This window comes from Peromyscus eremicus, chromosome 18, assembly GCF_949786415.1.
Source record: "Peromyscus eremicus chromosome 18, PerEre_H2_v1, whole genome shotgun sequence".
NCBI classification, from domain to species: domain Eukaryota; kingdom Metazoa; phylum Chordata; class Mammalia; order Rodentia; family Cricetidae; genus Peromyscus; species Peromyscus eremicus.
Window position 1 is genome coordinate 918,287 of NC_081434.1, and position 20,995 is coordinate 939,281.

Below are 20,995 nucleotides of genomic sequence, written 5' to 3' on the forward strand. Positions count from 1 at the left end.
AGGGAACAGTGGGGAATTTCTTCCAGATAAAATTGCACATAACAGAGAAAAGTTGATGTATTTACAAACAGACAATGCAAACATTTGATGTGTAAGGTAAGCAAATACACTGTTGTCGGGAAGACATGCCATGTGATGTGTTGTGATTATATGCTGTGTATTTCATGCTGTGTAGGGTGAAACAATGGGTTGCATGTGGGTCTGAGAATTTCCATGTGGCCTGCCAGGTGGTAATCATAGCTTCCATATGTCTATGACCAACATCTTTTAGGGTCCTCCTAATGGTCTCCTTCTCAGGGTTTACAGACAGAGCTACCTGCATTCTACTTTTCTGTCCTACACTTGCCTGATGAATGTTCACTCTCTCTGTCTCTGTCTCTGTCTCTCTCTCTCTCTCTCTCTCTCTCTCTCTCTCTCTCTCTCTCTCTCTCTCTCTATCACACACACACACACACACACACACACACACACACACACACACAGTGCAGGGATGAGGTGTTGAGGATCTCGTATCCACCTCTTAGATGGCATATTGAGGCAAAATTTAGTCAGAGAATTGAGTGAAGAAATGATCACAATGTGTCAAAGGTAACATGGAAATGGAAGGGAGGACAGACTGGCTTCCTCAGCTTTCGTTCAGAAGGAAGATTGGGATTGCTTTCAGCAAATCTTAAGGAGATTTTTAATAAATACATAATGCAGCAGGACACACAGACACACAAAAATGTCTACACAACCAATACTTCCATTTCTGGAAATTAACCCTAGAAAAATGTTAACAAAAGTAAATGGAGATACTCACAAAGATGTTGTTTACATCACATATAATCCCCACAAAATGGAACAATTTAAGCTGCAAAAGTATGCATTGAGTTTATTAAGTGTTATTGGAGAAAATCAATAGATTAATACAAGAACTGGTATTTTTATTGTTATTGTTTGGGGTTTTGTTTTGTTTTGTTTTTTATTTTATTTTCAAGGACCATTTGGATCACTATGTGATTTTGTGGTAAAATGCCTATAGGAAATATTGAAATGATTGGAAGAAGGCAAAATAATGTGCATACTATAGTTATAAGCATAACACTCTAAGTGTTCAGCAGAACAAAGGCTTGAGAGTGTTTACAGGAAAGATTCAGCAAAGGTGATCAAAATCACAAATTTCTTCATGCTAAATATTTCTTAAATATTTTAATTGAAAAAATAACACTTGAAATCTTTTAAAACAGAGGCTCTATTACATGTTATCTAAGTGGATGTGGGCACTGGGAAGATCCATGATCACTGAGGTTAGATACTTCTGTTCAAACTTGCTCCATGCAAGTTCGTTTTTCTAAAGTAAATGGCTTAAATACACAATTCTGGCTCTGCTACCCCACTATCTGATCTTAGGCTGGGAGTTTAAACCTAGGGCTCTAGTTCCTTTTCTACAATGACAATTAGATTAGTACTCATGTTTGTATACAGACAACTGAGAAACCACAGAACTCCCAGCATGTAGCAATCTCTAAATGTAACCTTTAGGCAAGCTAAATGGTGAAAGGACAAAGGGCAATGAAGGTTAGGTCCATGAGCAACGGCACAAACTACAACCCTCTTTCCCGAGTTAGAAAGTAAGTAAGCAAATGGTTAGACTGAACTCATATAGGATATGGCCACAGAGAATCAATGGTTGATAAACCTTAGGACCCATGGTTTCTGGAAACTGAAGACACAATGTTCTGTCTTTTCTTAACTAGTTACCTAACTTTAAATTAGTCATTTAATCTTTCTGTTCATTTAATCTGTCCCCATCTGTATAACTGGGATTCATTAAGCCATCTTGCATATATCTGGGGAAGACTTCACATTTCTAGTACTGTGCTAGTTAAATTAACCTCTGTGATACTTGATAACTTAGTGGCTATGAACACAGACTCTAGAGTTGGAAAGACTTAGACTTGAGCCCAATCTTACTTACTATGTAAATGGCTTGGGCAAAGTTACTGAGGCTGTCTACGATTTCATTCCCTCATCTTCAAAAAGGAGAAAAAAGAGTCCGGCAGTGGTGGCACACACCTTTAATTCCAGTACTCAGGAGGCAGAGGCAAATGAATCTCTGTGAGTTCAAGCCCAGCCTGGTTTACAGAATGAGTTCCAAGACAAGCTCCAAAGCAACACAGAGAAACCCTGCCTCCAAAGAAAGAAAGAAAGAAAGAAAGAAAGAAAGAAAGAAAGAAAGAAAGAAAGAGGAAAAAACAAGAGAAAAGGAAGGTTTTATACTGCATTGTATCAGTGATTTGATGAATATTAAGCCTTAGGCAAAGTACACTGTAGCAATGAGGCACCTTGGAAACATTAGCAACTTCTCCCCACCATGTCCTGCAGGATCTCACACTGGAAGAAACACTAGGAAGTCCTGGGTCTGTGTATGTATCTCATGAGAGAATGAATAAAAAAAAGATCTCTTCAAAAAATATTTTTTTCAAGTAGTTTGGGACTGTCTGATAAAAGAGAGGTTAGAATGTCAATAAGCCACTATATATGTGTCCAAACACACTGTAGTTAAGACTTTTCCTATAGCCAGAAGAGGCCAATGCGGGAAAGAACTGCCTCAGCCCACTACTGTTCAAACACACCAAAAAAAAAAAAAAAAAAAAAAAACCTTTCTAAAATGTTTTACATAAAATGTTAATGTTGTTCATAGAAATACTTAACCCTAAATGTCTTTTTTAATCCTGAAATGCCATGGATAAATATTTCTAAGTATAAGGAACACACATGCTGCCACGGGGATTAAACTGAAGCCTCAAGGATAAGTGGGATTTTAACCCATACTGAGTGTGCTAGGACAGTATAAAGTGTTTAGCTGATCACAAGGACTTAGATGAAAAGAAAGGAATAGGGGCAGGTGCCAGAATCCCTAATTATGATGTGTCTATGCTGTGATGTAACAAATATTCACATTATTATAGATCATCTTCAATCCTAGGCACATTGTGATGATCATTAGACACTACCTTGGGACCGTCCCTTTCGTGGCCATTTGAGTTTCAGTGTGTTGAGTACAAACGGCAAAACAACTGCTTCACTTAAAGCACAAAGCTGGGTATCTCCATGTGGAAGGCGAGACAGAGAAAGTGAACATGGATGAATATACAGGCTTTGGAGTACAGGCAGGGATCAAATCACAGCCGTGCTGTTTCCTCATTATTAGTTCAGACGAGTTTAATCTCTGAGATCCAAGGCCCATCTGAAAATGAAGACACCAGCTGTCTTGGATTTGAGAAGGAGTTGTGTGGAAAGTATTTTACTGCATTACAGAAATGTTATTTCTCTTTCTTAGCTGTGCAAAGCTCATGCTCTGTCTGGAGCAATGGCTGAGGAAAACCAAACTGCAACTCCTGAGTTCCTCCTGTTGGGGTTCTCTGACCTCAGAGCCCTTCAAGGACCACTGTTCTGGTTGGTGCTTCTGGTCTACCTGATAACTTTGCTGGGCAACTCACTGATCATCTTTCTTACGCAAGCCAGCCCTGTGCTACACTCCCCCATGTACTTCTTCCTACGCCATCTCTCCGTAGTAGAGCTCCTCTACACCACCGACATTGTGCCCAGAATCCTGGCTGATCTGACCTCCTCTCACCCCCAGACCATTTCCTTCTGGAGCTGTGCAGCCCAGATGTATTTCTTCATTGTCCTGGGCATCTCAGAGTGCTGCCTACTCACAGCCATGGCCTACGACCGTTATGCAGCCATCTGTCAGCCCCTGCACTACTCCACCCTAATGAACCAGCGGGCCTGTGCAGCCATGGTGGGAACCTCATGGATCATGGGCATCATCACAGCTACTACTCATTCTTCCCTCATCTTCACTCTGCCTTTCCCCAGACGCCCCATCATTCCACACTTCCTCTGTGACATCCTCCCAGTACTGAGGCTGGCAAGTGCTGGGAAGCGCAGGAGCGAAATCTCCGTGATGACAGCCACTGTGGTGTTCATCATGATCCCCTTCTCTCTGATAGTCACTTCTTATGCCCGCATCCTGGGAGCCATCCTGGCCATGGCTTCCACCCAGAGCCGCCGCAAGGTCTTCTCTACCTGCTCCTCCCACTTGCTTGTCGTCTCCCTCTTCTTTGGAACGGCCAGTATCACATACATCCGGCCCCGAGCAGGCTCTTCTGTCACCGCAGACCGCATCCTTAGTCTCTTCTACACAGTTGTCACACCCATGCTCAACCCCATCATCTACACCCTCCGTAACAAAGAGGTAACAGGAGCCCTGAAACACATGATGAGGAGATAGGTTCCCTAACCCTGAGGGGAACTGGAGGGTTCCTCTCATTCACTGTTCCTCCTCCCAGCATTCAGGTGTTCAACTTAAACTTCAGCCTAATAGAATCCTTAAAGAAACCTCAAATAAGTAAGTTCTCTTGGTAGAAAGTGCTGGAATTGAGACACAGATATATATCTTACTTCCTACTCCATACCCCAGATACTCTCTCAGACCAGGTGTTACTAGGAAACAGCAGAATGGAAGAGATCCTTGACTTGGGAAAAGAACACCCTCTAGATTGTCCCGTACCCTGGGCAAGGTGCCAGAGAATTGTGTAAGTCATGAAGGCAGGTTTCTATGAACTTGACCTCCAATGGACCCCTAGAACCTGGAGGAATTAACCTGCTTTGGGTTACATTTCTTCTACTTGTGTGAGCCTTTGTCTGCTTAGTGATACATTTGCTCTAGGGTCTCCTTCAAGAGGGTGTCTGAGGGTACTAGTCACACAATTCCGCTCCCAAGATAACACTGTGAAGGAAGTCAGGTTAGTCTAATACGAGGCTCTGGAGTTGGAGAAACCTTTTTCCAGGAGACCCTTCCAACAGCCCTTCTGCTTCACAGACATTCCTCCTCTGGAGGAATAACAACCACAGGAATCCTCTGTATTCCCACCTGTCTCCTCATCTAAGTCTATTTCCATAGAGCCTCCTGTTCCCACAAAGTCTTCTTATATCTCTGTGTCTTTTCAAAAGCAATTATTTCAGAAATTTTTCATACATATCTTACCCATCATGTCCACCTAGCAAGTTCCCATTCATCCTGTAATGCTCAACTCAATTAATTCATCCTTGAAATCTGCTGCCTAAACACATCTCGTTACTACATTATGCCACAACTATTATAAACCTTTTGCAAAAATTGTAATTATTTTTAGAGTTTTTCATTTACTGTATATAGCAAGTGCTAATATATGAATGGCACTTAAAGGAAAACTGAAATGGCTTTTAATTTAGTAAATTTAGTACATTCTTTTACTTTATAGTTATAAGAAAATAAAATACACAACAATAGAGAAGTCTTTTGATGTTGATTTTATATAAGACTTCCCAAAAACTTGCTTTTATGAACATAAATTTTGTTCTTGAAATTTTTAAAACATTGCTTCTTTGGTATATCTCTTGGTATATATCTAAAGGATTAGGTCAGCATACCCCAAAGAGATACATGTACACATGTTTATTGTGATACTATTCATAATAGATAAGAATCAATTGAGGAATCCATCAACAGATGAATAGATAAAGAAAATGTGGTGTATATACACAATGGAGCTTTACTCAAACATAAAGAATAAAATTAAGCTATTTGGAGGATAATGGATATTACTGGGGATCATTATGTTAAGGAAGATAAGCAAAATTCAGATAAATATACTTTCACTCACATACAGAATATATGTACTTTAGATGTAAGACACTAAAATAGAGGTAGGACCATTTGGAAGGAGAAAATGTACCATCAGGTGGGGGAGAGAACAGACAGTAATGGGAGGAGTAAATATGATCAAAGTACATTATATTCACGTATAAAAATGTGATAGTAAAAACCCACTGTTTCATACAAAAATATGGTAATTAAAAAGAAGTAAAACATGTTAAGAGAAAAGTTTAAATGCATTTAAAATATAAGAAAGACTTGCAAGGTCTAGGAAGCAGAAGCTTACTTCAGAAACTGCAAAAAATATTCACGAGTATCATGAATCACTACCATCATTTGCTCTTGCATTCTGGATGCTTCTCTTGATTCATATATATTTTTAATATACCAGAATTTTTGTTTCCCTCTTTCCATAAAAGATTATCTTCTGGCACATAAATGGTACAGTTCCCTACAGACTCCAACTCATTTTTAAAGAGTTCTTGCTTTTAATTTTAAATTTGATGGTAGCTATTGAGACATAGTTGATATATAAGAAGCTGCATTTTAAGGCACATAATCATCCATGAACCCATCATCACAATCAAGTTGATTAAAAAAAATCCAACAGCTCCAAACCACTGCCTTTCTCCCAATTATCTTTGTTCTGTAATTTAAAAAGAAGGTTTAGCACGAAATCTACACTTACAAAACATTAAGTGAACCACATACTATTGCCAACTATGAGGATACTGTTTTTGTTTTGGGTTTTTTTTTTGGTTTTGTTGTTGTTGTTGTTGTTGTTGTTGTTGTTTTTCTTTTTCCAAGACAGGGTTTCTCTGTGTAGTTTTGCGCCTTTCCTGGAACTTACTCTGTAGCCCAGGCTGGTCTCGAACTCACAAAGATCCACCTGGCTCTGCCTCCAGAGTGCTGGGATTAAAGGTGTGCACCACCACCACCCGGTGAGGATACTGTTATGCTGTAGATCTTTAGGATTTATTCAACTTGATAACTAAAATGATGCAATCATTGGCCAAAAACTTCCAATTTCTCTAATTCCTCACATCTGACAATTAGCATTCTACCCTCTGTTCTGAGCTGGATTACAGTGACTCCTACATTATTTATCATTCTATGACCTAATATTTTGGTTTAGAAGTGTCTTCCAAATTCATTTGTGTGTTGCATATGTCAAGATTTCCTGATAACTTAAAGTTGAATAATATTACATTTTATATATTTCATGCATTTTCTTTTAAATTATTTCTTTATTCACTAATCTTCAGATAGACATTTAGATAATTTATGTCTTCCAGTATAAATGATGAAAATATGTGAATATAAAAATGCTTAGTGAAGGTCATTTTTTGTAAATATATCCAAAGTGGGATTTCTGGGTCATATAGTTATTCTGTTTTCAGTGTTTTCAGGAACTGTTGTCTTGTTCTCTGTAATGATGGAACCACTTAACCTTCCCATTAGCCATGTATTTGTTGTTATTGTTGTTGTTTGTTGTTATCATTATTGTCACAGAGACAAAGTCGAACTGTACCTTCAGACTGGCTTATGATCCTTCAGCATCAGCCTCCTCAGAGCTGAGATTACAGGCCTGAGCACTGTACCCCCTGTGTATTTGGTTTGCATTTTCCCAATGATAAGAGACGTTGAGAAACTGTCCCCAAGCAAAGTGACTCTCTGAGTATATTCAGGTCCACTGCCTGCTTTATCAATTGAGATATTTTATCCTTTTAAATTGGTAGGGTCCCTTGAATATTTTGTAAATTAACTGCTCACCTACTATGTTTATGAGTATTTTCTTGATCCCATGAGTTGACTTACTCACTATTGTTTCCTTCGCTACACAGAATCTTTTCAGTTTGTGGCTTTGTCTATTGTCTATTTTTGCTGAGCTTATATATAAAACCAGCAAAACACTAGACGCTTCATTTTATGAAGATTTCTGTGTCTATTTTTCCCTAGGAATTTCTGTTTGTGTGCTAGGTTTAAGTCTTTAATCTATTTTACTTGCTTCCACAGAAAGGGACTGTATAGAGATAGGCTTTGCACCCTGACTCAATGCTCTTTTCTTCACATTTATACATCCCTTGTTTTGTACCTAATTTTAATAGATTATATTATTTATTGATTCTGCTTATATATATTTATTAGTTTTATTTTTGTGTAAAATGTAAGGTAAATTGCTGTGGAACAACTTTCATACACTTATGTATTACTCTCATTGCTTAATAAAGAGTTGACTGGCCTATAGCTGGGCAGGAAGAGACTGGGCAGTAGAATCAGACTTGGAAGACACTGGGAAGAAGGAGGGTGGAGTCTAAAGACACAGAGGAAGCAGGATGTATAGAGGAAGCAGGATGTATAGAAACTGAAGTTACAAGCCATGAGCCATGTGGTAAAACCTGGATAAGAAATATGGATTAATTTAAGTTGTAAGAGCTAGTTAGTAACAAGCCTAAGCAATTGGCCAAATATTTATAATTAATATTAAGTCTCTGTGTGGTTATTTGGGAGCTGGCCAGCAGTCCCAACAAAAATTCTTCCTACAGTAAATATCCAATTTGATTTCTTTGAATGTGAATATCCAGTTTTCTCAATTCTACTTATCATAGAAACTAACCCTTCTCATTGTGGATTTTTGGTAACTTGTGAAAGATCAGTTTCCTGTGCATTCATAAACTTATTTATGTGTTCTCCAGTCTATACAATTGGTTTACATATTGCTCTCTATACTAATACCATACTATAGTAGCTTTCACATATATTTTGAAATCAGGAAGTCTAATATCCCCAACTGTGTTATTCTTTCTCAAGACTGATTTAAATATTCAAATTTTGTAGTCATATTTTGTGTTCTAACAAATAAAACTTATCTGGGGATGAGAACAGAGCTAGTCACTAGATTAGACATAGAGGCCAGACAATGGTGACACGCACCCTTAATCCTATCACTGGGAGGCAGAAATCCATTTGGATCTCTGTGAGTTCAAGGCCACACTGGAAACAGCCAGGCAGTGGTGGCACACACCTTTAATCCCAGGACTTGAGATCTCATATCTTTGCTAGGGAAGGGCATATGCATTTAATTCCAGGAAGTGATAGCAGGAAGCCGAAAGGTACATAAGGTGTGAGGACCAGGAACTAGAAGCTTTTAGCAGCAGTTCAAATGAGACCCTCAGCAGTGAGGACTCAGAGGCTTTCAGTATGAGGATTTGTGGAAACAGGGTCAACTGAGGAGTTGGCGAGGTTGGCTGTGATCTTTCTCTGATCTTTCAGTTTTCACCCAAATATCTGGCTCCAGGTTTTTCATTAATAAGACCATTTAGCAATTCATCTTACAAAACTTTGGCAGTCTATACCATTTTTCCTTCTATGAAAAATATTATTCAAATTTTGGCAGGAATTGCACTTAATCTATAAAATACATTGCATAAAATGGACATTGAAACATTAAGTCAAGTCCATCTATTTCTTTTCTAATTCACTCATGAAAAGTTTAACCAACAAATCTTTCATCTTCTTATTTAAATTCATTTTATTATATTAATATTATTGTAAATGAGATCACGTACTTGATTTTTTACAAAGTGTTTGCTTTTGTACGTTGATTTTATATCTTGATGCTTTATTGAGTTTGTTTATTGATTCTAACAAATTGTGTGTGTGTGTGTGTGTGTGTGTGTGTGTGTGTTAGAGAGAGGGGGGAGAGAGGGAGAGAGAGAGAATCTGCTCATTTGTCCATGTGAGTGACCCTATGAAAACAGACATCCTACCTGAACCTATGTGAAAGCCCACAGAAAGACTATGCACTTGTATATTAGTTCTATTATAAATAATTACCAAATCATCCTACTCCTCTCATTTTTATTCTTAAAATATAACTTTGGTTTTGTTTTTTAACCTTTTATATATTTATTGTGTGTGGGTAGAAAATCTGAATATGTATGCATGTGGGTGTGTGCTGTGGTGTATATGTGAAGGGCTAAAGACTGCTTGTGAGAGGTGGTTCTCTCTTACCACCATATGAATTTTTGTTTTAGTTTGGTTTTGGTTCTTCATACTATTCTGATATGTTTGTTTTTATCTTCTTATATTTTGTTTCATTTTATTATTATCCTTAGAAGCCTGTTTGTTTTCTAAAAGGAGACAGAAAGGGAGTGGATCTGAATGAGAGGAGAGGTGGGAAGGAACTGAGGGGAGTAGAGGAAGGGGAAACTGTAATAATAATATATTGTATAAAAATCTATTTTCATTTAAAAAACATTATACACATCTTTCATTTGCTCAGTTAGAGCTATCCCGAGATATTTTTGAGGCTATTGTGAAAGGTGCTCTTTTCCTGATTTCATTCTCAGTGTATTTGCCATTTGTACATAGGAAAGTTACTGATTTTGTATTTTAATTTTGTATCCTGCTACTTTGTTGAAAGTGTTTATCAGCTCTAGAAGTTTCCTGGTAGAATATTTAGGATGTCTTATTTATGAAAAGATGGTGATCTATGAATAAAAATACTTTGAATTCTTCCTTTCCTATTTGTATATCCTTGATATCCTTCAGTTGTCTTATTATTCTAGCTAAGAATTCAGATATTGTCCTGACTGGGTGTAGAAAAAGTGAACATCCTTTTCTTGTTCCTGATTTTAGTGTAATTCATTTAAGTTTCTCTCTGTTTGAGGTGATATTGGCTGTGGGCTTATTGTCAATTCCCTTTATTATGTTGAGATATGTGTCTTGCGTCCCTAGTCTCTCTAGGACTTTTATCATGAAAGGATGTTAGATTTTTGTCAAAGAGGTTTTTCAAAACTAATGAGATGATCCTATGGTTTTTGTCTTTCAGTCTGTTTATGAGGTGAATTTCATTTACTGATTTGTGTATATTGAACCATTCCTGCATCTCTGGTATGAAGATAACTTGATCATGGTGGATAATCTTTTTATATATTCTTGAATTCAGTTTGCAAACAATTAAGAATTCTTGCATCTATATTCATAAAGGTTATTTTTTTACTTAGTCTTTATGTGTTTGGGGTATCAGTGTAATTGTAGTTTCATAAAAATAATTTGAAAATTCTCCTTCAGTTTCCAGTTTGGGAAATAAACCGAGGAGTATTAGCATTAATTCTTTGATGGTATGTTAGAATTGTGTGCTGAATCCATCTGTCCCTGGGCTCTTTCTTTTTCTTTTTGGTTGGGAGATTATTTAATTATTACTCCTTTTTGACTGGTGGCTATGAGCTTGTTTAAATTGCTTGTATGATCTTGATTTCACTTTGAAAAGTCATATGTATCAAAAAGTTTATCCATTTCTTTTATGTTTTCCAGTTTGGTAAAATACAGATTTTCTTTAAGTATGTTCTTATGATTCTCAAGATTTCTTTGGTGTCTGCTATACTGTCCCCTTTTTATCTCTAATTTTATTAATTTGGATATCTTTCTCCATCTTTTGACTAATTCAGCTTGGGATTTTGTCAATGTTCTTGATTTTTCTCAAAGAACTAACTCTTCATTTCATTGTTTTGTTTGTTTGTTTTATTCATCTCAACCCTAAGTTTTTTTATTTATTTTATATACCAACAAGTTTCCCCTCACTCCTCTCCTCCAATTCCCTCCTCCCATCTCCTTTTTATCTCTCCCTACCCCAGGCTTGCTCATATAATCCCTCCTCCCTCTCTTCAACTGGACTCCCAGGGCCCAGCCCAGTGCTTGACTGTGGATGTCTGCATCTGCTCCCATCAATTACTGGATGAAGGTTCTATGATGACAGTTAGGGTAGTCACCAATCTGATTACAAGAGAAGGCCAGTTCAGGCACCCTCTCCACTATTGCTAGGAGTCTTAGCTGGAGTCATCCTTGTGTATTCTTGGGAGTTTCCCTGACACCATGTTTCTCCCTAACCCCATTATGGCCCCCTCTATCAAGATATCTCTTTCATTGCTCTCTCTCTCCATCCCTCCCCCATCCCAATTCCCCATGTTCCCATCCCCCATTCCCTACCCTTTACCCTCCCACCCCCAGTTTACCCAGGAGATCTCATCTATTTCCCCTTCCCAGGGCAATCCATGCATCCTTCTTAGGGTCCTCCTTGTTACCTAGCTTCTCTGGGGCTGTGGATTATAGCCTGGTTATCATTTGCTTTACATCTAATATCCACTTATGAGTGAGTACATACCATGTTTGTCTTCCTGGGTCTGGGTTACCTCACTCAGGATGGATTTTTTTTCTAGTTCCATTTATTTGCCTGAAAATTTCATGATGTCATTATTTTTTACTGCTGAATAATACTCCATTGTGTAAATGTACCACATTTTCTTTATCCATTCTTCAACAACCCTAAATTTGATTATTTCTTCCCATCTACTCTTTTGGATATTACTTCTTGTTTTAGAGTTTTCAAATGTGTTATTAGGATACTAATAAGAGATCTCTCCAATTTTTATAGAGGCACTTAGTTCTATGAATTTGCCTCTTAGAACTCCTTCACTGTGTCTCTTAGGCTTGGGTATGCCGTGTTTTTATTTGAATTTAATTATAAAATATTTTTAGCTTCCTCATGATTTCTGGCTTGACTAAATTTTCATTCAGTATTGAGTTGTTCAGTATTTCCATGAGTTTGTATACCTTTGCTGTTTCTGTTGTTATTGATATCCAGTTTTAATCCATGGTGGTCAAATAGAACATAGGATACAATTTCAATTTTCTTGTATTGTTGAGACTTGTTTTGTGTCCATGACCACTTGTATATGGTCAATTTTGGAAAAAGTTCCATGAGCTGATGATAAGAAAGTATATTCTTTATTGTTTGAGTGGAATGTTTATAGATGTCTACTGGGTCATTTTGATCTGTGGCATCTTTTAACTCTAGAATTTCTCCATTTAGTTTTTGTCCAGACAACCTATCTATTGATAAAAATGAGGTATTGAAGCCATCCACTATCACCACGTGAGGATCAGTATGTGATTTCAGCTGTAATGGTGTTTACGAACTTAGGTGCCTTGTGTTAGGTGCACAGATGTTTAGAATTGCAATATCCACTTGGTAAATTTTTTCCTTAATAGTATTTAGTGTCTTTCCCTAGCCTTTCTGATTATGTTTTGTTTGAAGTCTATTTTGTCTCATATAAAGTGGCTACACCTGTTTGCTTTTGGCTACATTTGCTAAGAATGCCTTTTTTCATCCTTTTATACTATGCTGTATGCTTCTTGTGCCATGATAGGCATCTCTGTCTTTAGAGTGGTGAAGTCAGCTTTTATAATTTTGTTGAAAATATTTTCTGGGCCTTTGGCCTGGTTTTCTTCTCTTTCCTCTATAGTTTTTAGTCATAGGTTTGGGTCTTTTCATAGTATCCCAGATTTCCTGAATGTTTTGTGACTTGATTTTTTTTTCTTTTTTAAATTTAACATTTTCATTGTTCGGGTTATCGATTTCTTCTACTGGTCCAGATTGACAAGTTAATAGAGTTACACAAAAGAAAATGTCTGCAAAATCAGATCCCCCTAAACATACTTTAATCAACACAGGATTTAGCACATTGTTTATAAAAACATTTATTGTATGAACACAGAGTCTTACATTTTCAAATGACTTTTTTTTACTAAATTAAAATGATCACCTTTAAAAATGTGCAGATTGGCAATAGAGAGATGGCTCGGCAGTTGAGAGCACTTAACTGCTCTTGCAGAGGACCTGGGTTCAATCTGCAGAACCCACATGGAAGCTCACAACAACCTGTAACTCTGACATCCTCTTTTGGCCTCTGTAGGCATTGCACACTCATGGTACAAAGACACACATGCAGGTAAAACACTCATACATATAAAATGAAATAAATAATTTTTTAAAGAAGAAAAACATGGCTTAAAATGAACAGAATATCAACTAATAAAGATTCAGAAATGATACATCCTGTAAGCATTAAGCAAATTTCAATAGTTTAATTATTACAAAATTAATGTTGGCAGAGAACTCATTGGTTGAAATGATCTGCATTGAATTCTTTGCTTTATTTTGTTGGTTTGGATACAAGGTCTCAGCTAGCCTCAAAATTGTGATCCTCCTGCCTCAGCCTCCCAAACACTAAGCATTCACCACTACTTCTAGTTAAACTTTTGATATATTTTCTATTCTTTCTCCAGTGTTACATATTTATTATTCCCTAAACATTAAGTAAAAATTTCTTTTGCTCAACTTAGAAAAACATTAGGAATTGGGGTTATTTTACATAAAAGGTTGTTAGTTTGTAGTTTTCTATGAAAAACATCTGTTTTTCATGATTTGTTTCTTCTTAAATATTATTAATTACATATTCAAAAGTTATTTTTGAGACCAAATCTTGATATGTAGTCCAAGCTGGCCTTATCCTTTATGGTTCCTGAGTGCTGGGATTATAGCCATGCACCACTATGCCTGATCCATACCATATTCTTTTTTTATGTGTGTGAGTGTTCTACTTGCACATATGTCTGTGCACCATGTACATACAGTTCCCACAGGGGCCAGAAAGAGATATAAGATCCTTAGGAGTGGAGTTTCAGACAGTTGTGAGCTATAATGTAGGTACTAAGAATCAATTGCCGGTCCTCTAAAAGAACAGCCAGTGCTCCTAACCACTCAGCCATCTCTCTAGCTTACCCATCCCCATTATATTCCTAATATACTGCAGCCCCTTACTTTTAAGCCAAATTTGAGAATTGTTGTTTTTGCTGGGGGATAGTTGGTGTTTGTTTCCAGTATTAGATATCTCCTCAGTGAGAGCTTGCCTCTAGAGTACTATATAAAATGTCCCTCGCAATAGTATTATTTTTCTCACACTATGATGTTTTCAGGTGAAACCATTACCCATTAATACAGTGGTATTACTCACAAATTTACTTTATTTTCTACCTTCCTAAAATTATGATATAAGGCCTAGCCATTATTTTTGTCTGCTTTGTTGACTGCTGTAAGACTTCTACCCTGAATACTTCCTGAAGTACATACTAAGTTCTTAGTAAATGTTTGCTGAATAAATGAGGACTTGTGTTTTAGAGAATGGAAGGAAGTGATGGTAGATGGGTTATACAAAAGAAGGCAGAACTTCATCCATTATAAAATAGTGTACACATATTTATCTGGAATTGTGCCAGATATCTAAGTGTTCTTTGTTCCTGTTTCATCCATCCTCACCCTCTCAACTGTCCAATGGTGGTGGTTGTGAATGAGGTTTGTTCACTCATGAGTCTCAGAGATCTCTACTTGTTATTAACAGTCCCTCCCAAGACCTAACAGCGATGTCATTTAGAATGAGGAAAGCAGAACCATATGTTCTTAACACTACCAACTTCTATCCTTGTGCATTTTCAAATGTCTTTCCAGTACAAAGAAAAATCCTATCTTGTATCAAGGCAACATATTAAGATTCTTCCAAAGTACATCATACCCACTCTAATTCCTTTTTTTCCACATTGAGGCCTCACATATTTGTTAACATATCTGATAAAAACAACCACACAAACATGAAATGTTTCCTCCTAAAACTAAGAACGCCTTATGAATGGTATGGTAACTAGTAACCAACATGCAAAAAATGGTCACATAAAACCTTGAGACAGTGTGCAAAGAAGCAATGCTTACAAGTGTCTAAACTGACAATGGGCATTACAAATGTGATAATAAAATATAAATTCTGTCACACAGAATGATATCCAACAGGTTTTTCAGGTTTCCTCACTTGATTGTTGAGTTTATCACTGTTTTGTTCTGTATTTTTTTCCTTTGATTATAGAATTTCCATAGTGTCCATGAGTTACTTTGTAAAGATAAAGTGAACTTATGCCAGTTTCATTATCATGGACAATACAGGAAAACTTTAAGTAGTATTGTTTGACTCCTGCTATCCAGCACCAACAGTGTGTCTAATGTAGTTAGATGTTCTCATCCCCTGGGCTTTTCCCTGTTGTTGCCTGTGAAGAGCTGATTGCCAAAAAATTATTATCTTGATTCCTAAGTGACTTTTAAACATGATGCTCCAAGGATTCCACTGTCTTCTATTATGGGTGGAATATATAAAATAATAGAAACAGTCTGTAGTGCTAAATATATCCAGAAACTCAACTATCCTTAATTAATCAACTGCCTGTCACCAAACCAGCAATTTATGCTGTGCATTAGTGTATTGTATCTAACAAGGAAGCAAGAACAAGCTTAAATGTCAGATGCTCTGTCACGGAAAAAGTCTGTGCCAGGGGCTCAGGTACATCAGGGCCTTTTCAGGATGAGTGTGTTTCCCTGAGAACACTTAGCGTTTACATCTCTGACACAGTGTCACTATTCAACCTGGACCTCGCTGTCAGCACGGACAGATAAACTGACAACAGATGTCATGCAATGACCTCCAGCCGAAGGGTAAGTATGAATATGTTTTTACTCTACTTATGTTTATATGTATACTTGTATGTTTTGTATACACACTTGCAGGAAAAGATGAGTGGGGAAATATAGTGGTATGTTTTTTCCCTTTAATAAAGTTGTAGACTTAGACAATCAATGTTGAATACTTGCCTTAGCATTTCATGGAACAAACCTAGAATCATTTATGAAATTTTTGCTGGAATGATGACCCTAGAAATTATGACCATGCCTGATTTGAAAGATGCAAAATAAAATCCCTCAAAAACAGACATATATCCATATTTTTTTAACTTTTAAAATTAAATATATCAACCCAATATCTCAGTGAAATAACAGTTTACTTAGATTTTTATTATGCATTTTTGGTGTCTAGAAAATATATTCAAAACATCATTTAATCAAGATGAATATTATGAGATCATTAATTTAAATATTTGTTCAGTTCTGAATTCAGGAAAAGTCATATATTTATGACTAAAACTTAAAGGTAGTCTTGATACCTAAGCAAAGCTGAATTCAATACCCAAGGAGCTGGGTGGTGAGTTGAGACTGTGAAAAGAGGAAGATGTGGCCTGATGTGGGGACTGTAATCCCCATCACTTGGGATGTAGTGACAAGAGGATAGCAAGCTTGAGGCTAGACAATGAATGCCTATATAATATACAAAAGTGTTATATATATATATTATAAATATTATATATATATATGAGAGGAAGCCCAGTGAGAGGTTCTCAGAATGTGAGCTGCAGTCACCTTCTGATGACCATGAATTTATCAAGTAGATATAAGCTCTCTATCACACTTTTTTTATATTTATGTTTTATTATTTTATTTATTTATGTATTTTGCTGGGGTGATTGCTCAGTATAGGTGGGGCCAGTAGTAGCTGAAGGCAGTGCTCACTCAGACCAAAAGAAAAAGAAAAGAAAAGTAGAAAGACATTATTCAAAGGTCTACAAGTACATGAATCAAGACTTTCTGAAGTTAATAGATTCAGCAATGCAGTTAGATGGAGGAATAATCTCTAATGTTCTATAGACTGCAGTGCATTGAGATTCTGTGAAAACTCATACAAACTTTTGAAGGTTCCTAAAAGAAATAAATGGTCCTTGAAGTGATAGATATGACACATATTACATGTAGCTAAAAATGTTCCACCAAGGCCCATAAATATGTTAGTTACTATGATTCAGGTGAATATGCCACTATATTTTTAAAATAACTCTCTGATGGAAATGTTCCAAAACCATAATAAAACAACATAGAGGAATCAAATTACTAAACAGTCTAAGGATTGAAACAGGAAAATCAGTTATATTTGGCATTTTAATCTCTCTCAGCCCTATTGTTAAACATGAAATAAACAAATAATTGCACAGAAGTGGGCATGTAGGTTTTGTCCATAACTATTCTATTACACCAGTTGTACCAAGATGACTTCTAACTGTGCCTCCCTTTATTTCTCAACCATTTTGGTTTAGACAACAAATCAGACTAACTCTTCCCTTGTCTTGATGACCAATACAAAACTGTGTTTTTGAAAATGAAGCCTTCAGTCAAGTATATTCCAATAATGAGAGGACAGTAACTAAGACTCTGAAGACTGGCTTGCCACTGATCTAGGAAAGAGTGGGCACATACTTTACCTATTGGTGCCTCAGATTTCCCATTTTCAAGCAAATATAGGGCCAATAAGATGCCTGTATACGTTTATTGTACTTTTCTCTTTGTCTCTTTTTTTCTGTTTGCTTTTTTTCTTGTTTGTTTTATCCTATTCTGGATTTTTTTATTTTATCTTATTATGTTATTATTATTACTGTTTATTATTATGAATAATCATCATTTTAGATGTTTGTTTCTATTGAGAGAGAGGGGGAGGAAGAGAAAGTGTGTGATTTGGGTGGGTGAGGAAATGAGAAGGATCTGGGAGGAGTTGGGGATGGAAAACTGTAAACAGAATACATTGTATGAAAAAAATCTATGCTCAATTTTAAAACCTAAACAATAGAATCAGTGGGTTAAAGGTTCTTGTCTCCAAGCCTAAAATCCTGACTTTAATACTTTGGGCTCACATGGTAGAAGTAGAGACTCAAGTACCAAAAGTTGTCCTCTGACCTCCATATACATATACTATAGCATGTGCATACACACACACACACACACACACACACACACACACACAAATGAACACATATATAAATTTAAAAATAAATAAATAACCTAGAGATAAGATACATCCACACTTTGCAGGTTGTTGAAAGGTAATACATATATGGTACAGCTAGAATACAGCTTGGTGTATAGCAAAACATTATATTTGTTTAATTGTTTATAATGAGTTAAATCACAGGAAGACATGCAAGGGCACATTGTAAGTGAATAAGATTAGAAGCTGGATAGTAACAATGTGAGAACTAAATAACTGATATAGAATGTAGATCTGAAATAAAGAAGGGAGGAATGCAGTTTTGTGGTAAGGATATTTTGCATCTTTGTTTTAATTTTCTCCATAATACGTTTTATAAATAGGCACTCACTTGTATGCCTAACAAAAACCACAAATATATATAGTAGCAGTATTGTATTATTATAATAATACAATAAGCATATGTGTAAGTATATATCTTCTCACTCTCAAATTCTTCACATTAATAAAAGTAGCACATAGACATTAGATGAATTGAATAAATATTTATGAAAATGCTCATCATTGTTGATTTTTGTCATTGAATTCTACAGGCCAAGTCTCCCTGACATTAGCATTTAGGTTTGGAAAATTCCTGGTGTGGATAATGAGAAACCACACATCAATTACAACATTCATCCTCCTGGGACTCACGGACGACCCTCAGTTGCAGATCTTGCTTTTTATTTTTCTATTTATCACCTACCTACTGAGTGTAACTGGTAACTTAACCATCATTACCCTCACCACAGTGGATCCCAACCTTAAAACTCCCATGTATTTCTTCCTCCAAAATTTCTCTTTCCTAGAAATCTCATTTACAAGTGCCTGTGTCCCAAGATTCTTATACAGTATTTCAACTGGAGATAGAACAATTACTTACAATGCATGTGCAACTCAATTATTTTTTACAGATCTCTTTGGGGTAGCTGAATTTTTTCTTCTGGCTACCATGTCATATGATCGCTATGTGGCCATCTGTAAACCTTTGCATTATATGACCATCATGAACAACAAGTTGTGCAGAACAATGGTTATTTCTTGTTGGATGGCAGCATTCCTGATTATCCTCCCACCACTTAGTTTAGGTCTTCATCTGGAATTCTGTGACTCTAATATTATTGATCATTTTGGATGTGATGCAAATCCTATTCTGAAAATATCATGCTCAGACACATGGCTAATTGAGCAGATGGTAATATTCTCCGCAGTATTGACCTTCATCATCACTCTTATATGTGTAGTCTTTTCCTATGTGTACATCATAAGGACAATTCTAAAATTCCCTTCTGCTCAACAAAAGAGAAAAGCCTTTTCAACCTGTTCTTCACACATGATTGTGGTTTCCATCACCTATGGCAGCTGCATCTTCATCTATATCAAACCATCTGCAAAAGATGAGGTAACCATCAATAAAGGTGTGTCGGTGCTCATTTCTTCCATATCGCCCATGCTGAATCCTTTCATATATACTCTGAGAAATAAGCAAGTCAAACAAGCTTCTCATGACCTACTCAAGAAAATTGCATTTCTTTTAAAGAAGTGAAGTATGCCCAAGCTGACAAATCAAAGTGTCCTCTCTCATTATTTTTCATTATAAATAACAAGCTTTGTACTTTCTTGGACTACAGGCAATCATGTGACCTCTTATGGTTTTGGTTTTTTGTTTGTTTGTTTGGTTGGTTGGTTGGTTGGTTGTTTTTGTTTTTGTTTTTGTTTTTTTGATGTGGTGTTTCTGTTGGTGGTAGAATATCTATAGAAATCATGAAACTGATAAAGGGCCATGGGGGCCATGGGCTTTTAAGAAAGAAGAGATACAATTCACATGGTATGAAGGGAGAATTAGGGAAAAAATAAAGGTTAAGTGTGGTAGGAGATGGAGCAACAAGACAGAAGAGGGAAATTGGGAAGCCATAATTAACACTAAAAGTCTTCTGGAAAGAAAAAATGGCAACCTATTATTTAGAAGCTTCTTAAAATACATATGTACACATATATAAAAAGAACTTAAATAGAATCACTCTATAATGGGGCAACAATGTTCCTCCTACACACCACAGGCTAACAAATAAACAACCCAATGGCAGGTATGGAATACCTCTTTTGTCTTTGTTGGTTGCTGAGGTCTCATTGACCTCCACACATTACAGACTACTGTCAGTTTTTTGGGCTGCCCTCCATAAGTAACATCCTATTGCTGAACATACCACATACCTGAGTCACAGAACATGAAAAAATCAAACTGGTGCTCACCTGGAATTTTCAAGCCTTTTGGCTAGCTGTCATAGTTCAGGAAGGTGTTTTGTATATTTGGGGACAAACATAATCATCCTTCTTATCCAGCTGTGAACCTTGAAAACTACAGCAACTTGAAAAGATATAACCACTAGTGTAGCAGTGGCATGAATGTTATGTGAATAACCAACCATTTTCTAGCTGGATTTAAGACCATTCCACAAAATGGAACTCATGCCCAGTACTGTTAATGAGTCTGGGTAGGTCATAAACCCTGAGAAAATCAATTACTATTCTGCTAAATAGACCTAGTATTAAACCAACTACTAAAGATATAGTATTAAACTGATTCCTAAAGATTTATAGTTATACCCATAGATAGGTTTGTCACACAGTCCTCATCTGAGAATCTTCTTCTGTGGTAGATGATGAATAACAGACACCCGCAATTGGCCAACATGCCAGACTACAAAATGTTCAATCCTAAATGGGGCATCTACAT

At 36.5% G+C, this 20,995-nt stretch overlaps 2 protein-coding genes across 2 annotated transcripts; both read left to right on the forward strand.

Annotated features, from left to right (window-relative positions):
- The first annotated feature begins 3,355 nt into the window (after positions 1 to 3,355).
- On the forward strand, positions 3,356 to 4,284 carry LOC131894949 (olfactory receptor 10P1). Its single transcript, XM_059245317.1, has one exon. The coding sequence runs from the start codon at positions 3,356 to 3,358 to the stop codon at positions 4,280 to 4,282; it is 927 nt and encodes a 308-aa protein (XP_059101300.1). The 3' UTR covers positions 4,283 to 4,284.
- Position 4,285: 1 nt separating this feature from the next.
- LOC131894948 (olfactory receptor 6C68) lies at positions 4,286 to 19,804 on the forward strand. The gene is made up of 3 exons (XM_059245315.1): positions 4,286 to 4,399; positions 15,985 to 16,067; positions 18,813 to 19,804. The coding sequence occupies exons 2-3, from the start codon at positions 16,040 to 16,042 to the stop codon at positions 19,802 to 19,804; spliced, it is 1,020 nt and encodes a 339-aa protein (XP_059101298.1). The 5' UTR covers positions 4,286 to 4,399; positions 15,985 to 16,039.
- Positions 19,805 to 20,995: the final 1,191 nt, after the last annotated feature.

Bases quoted from the DNA above. Each gene is read 5' to 3' on its own strand.
- LOC131894949 (XM_059245317.1), top strand. From the start codon at position 3,356: ATGGCTGAGGAAAACCAAACTGCAACTCCTGAGTTCCTCCTGTTGGGG.
- LOC131894948 (XM_059245315.1), top strand. From the start codon at position 16,040: ATGTCATGCAATGACCTCCAGCCGAAGG. The intron at 16,068-18,812 runs GTAAGTATGAAT...TGAATTCTACAG, and splicing joins CAATGACCTCCAGCCGAAGG to GCCAAGTCTCCCTGACATTA.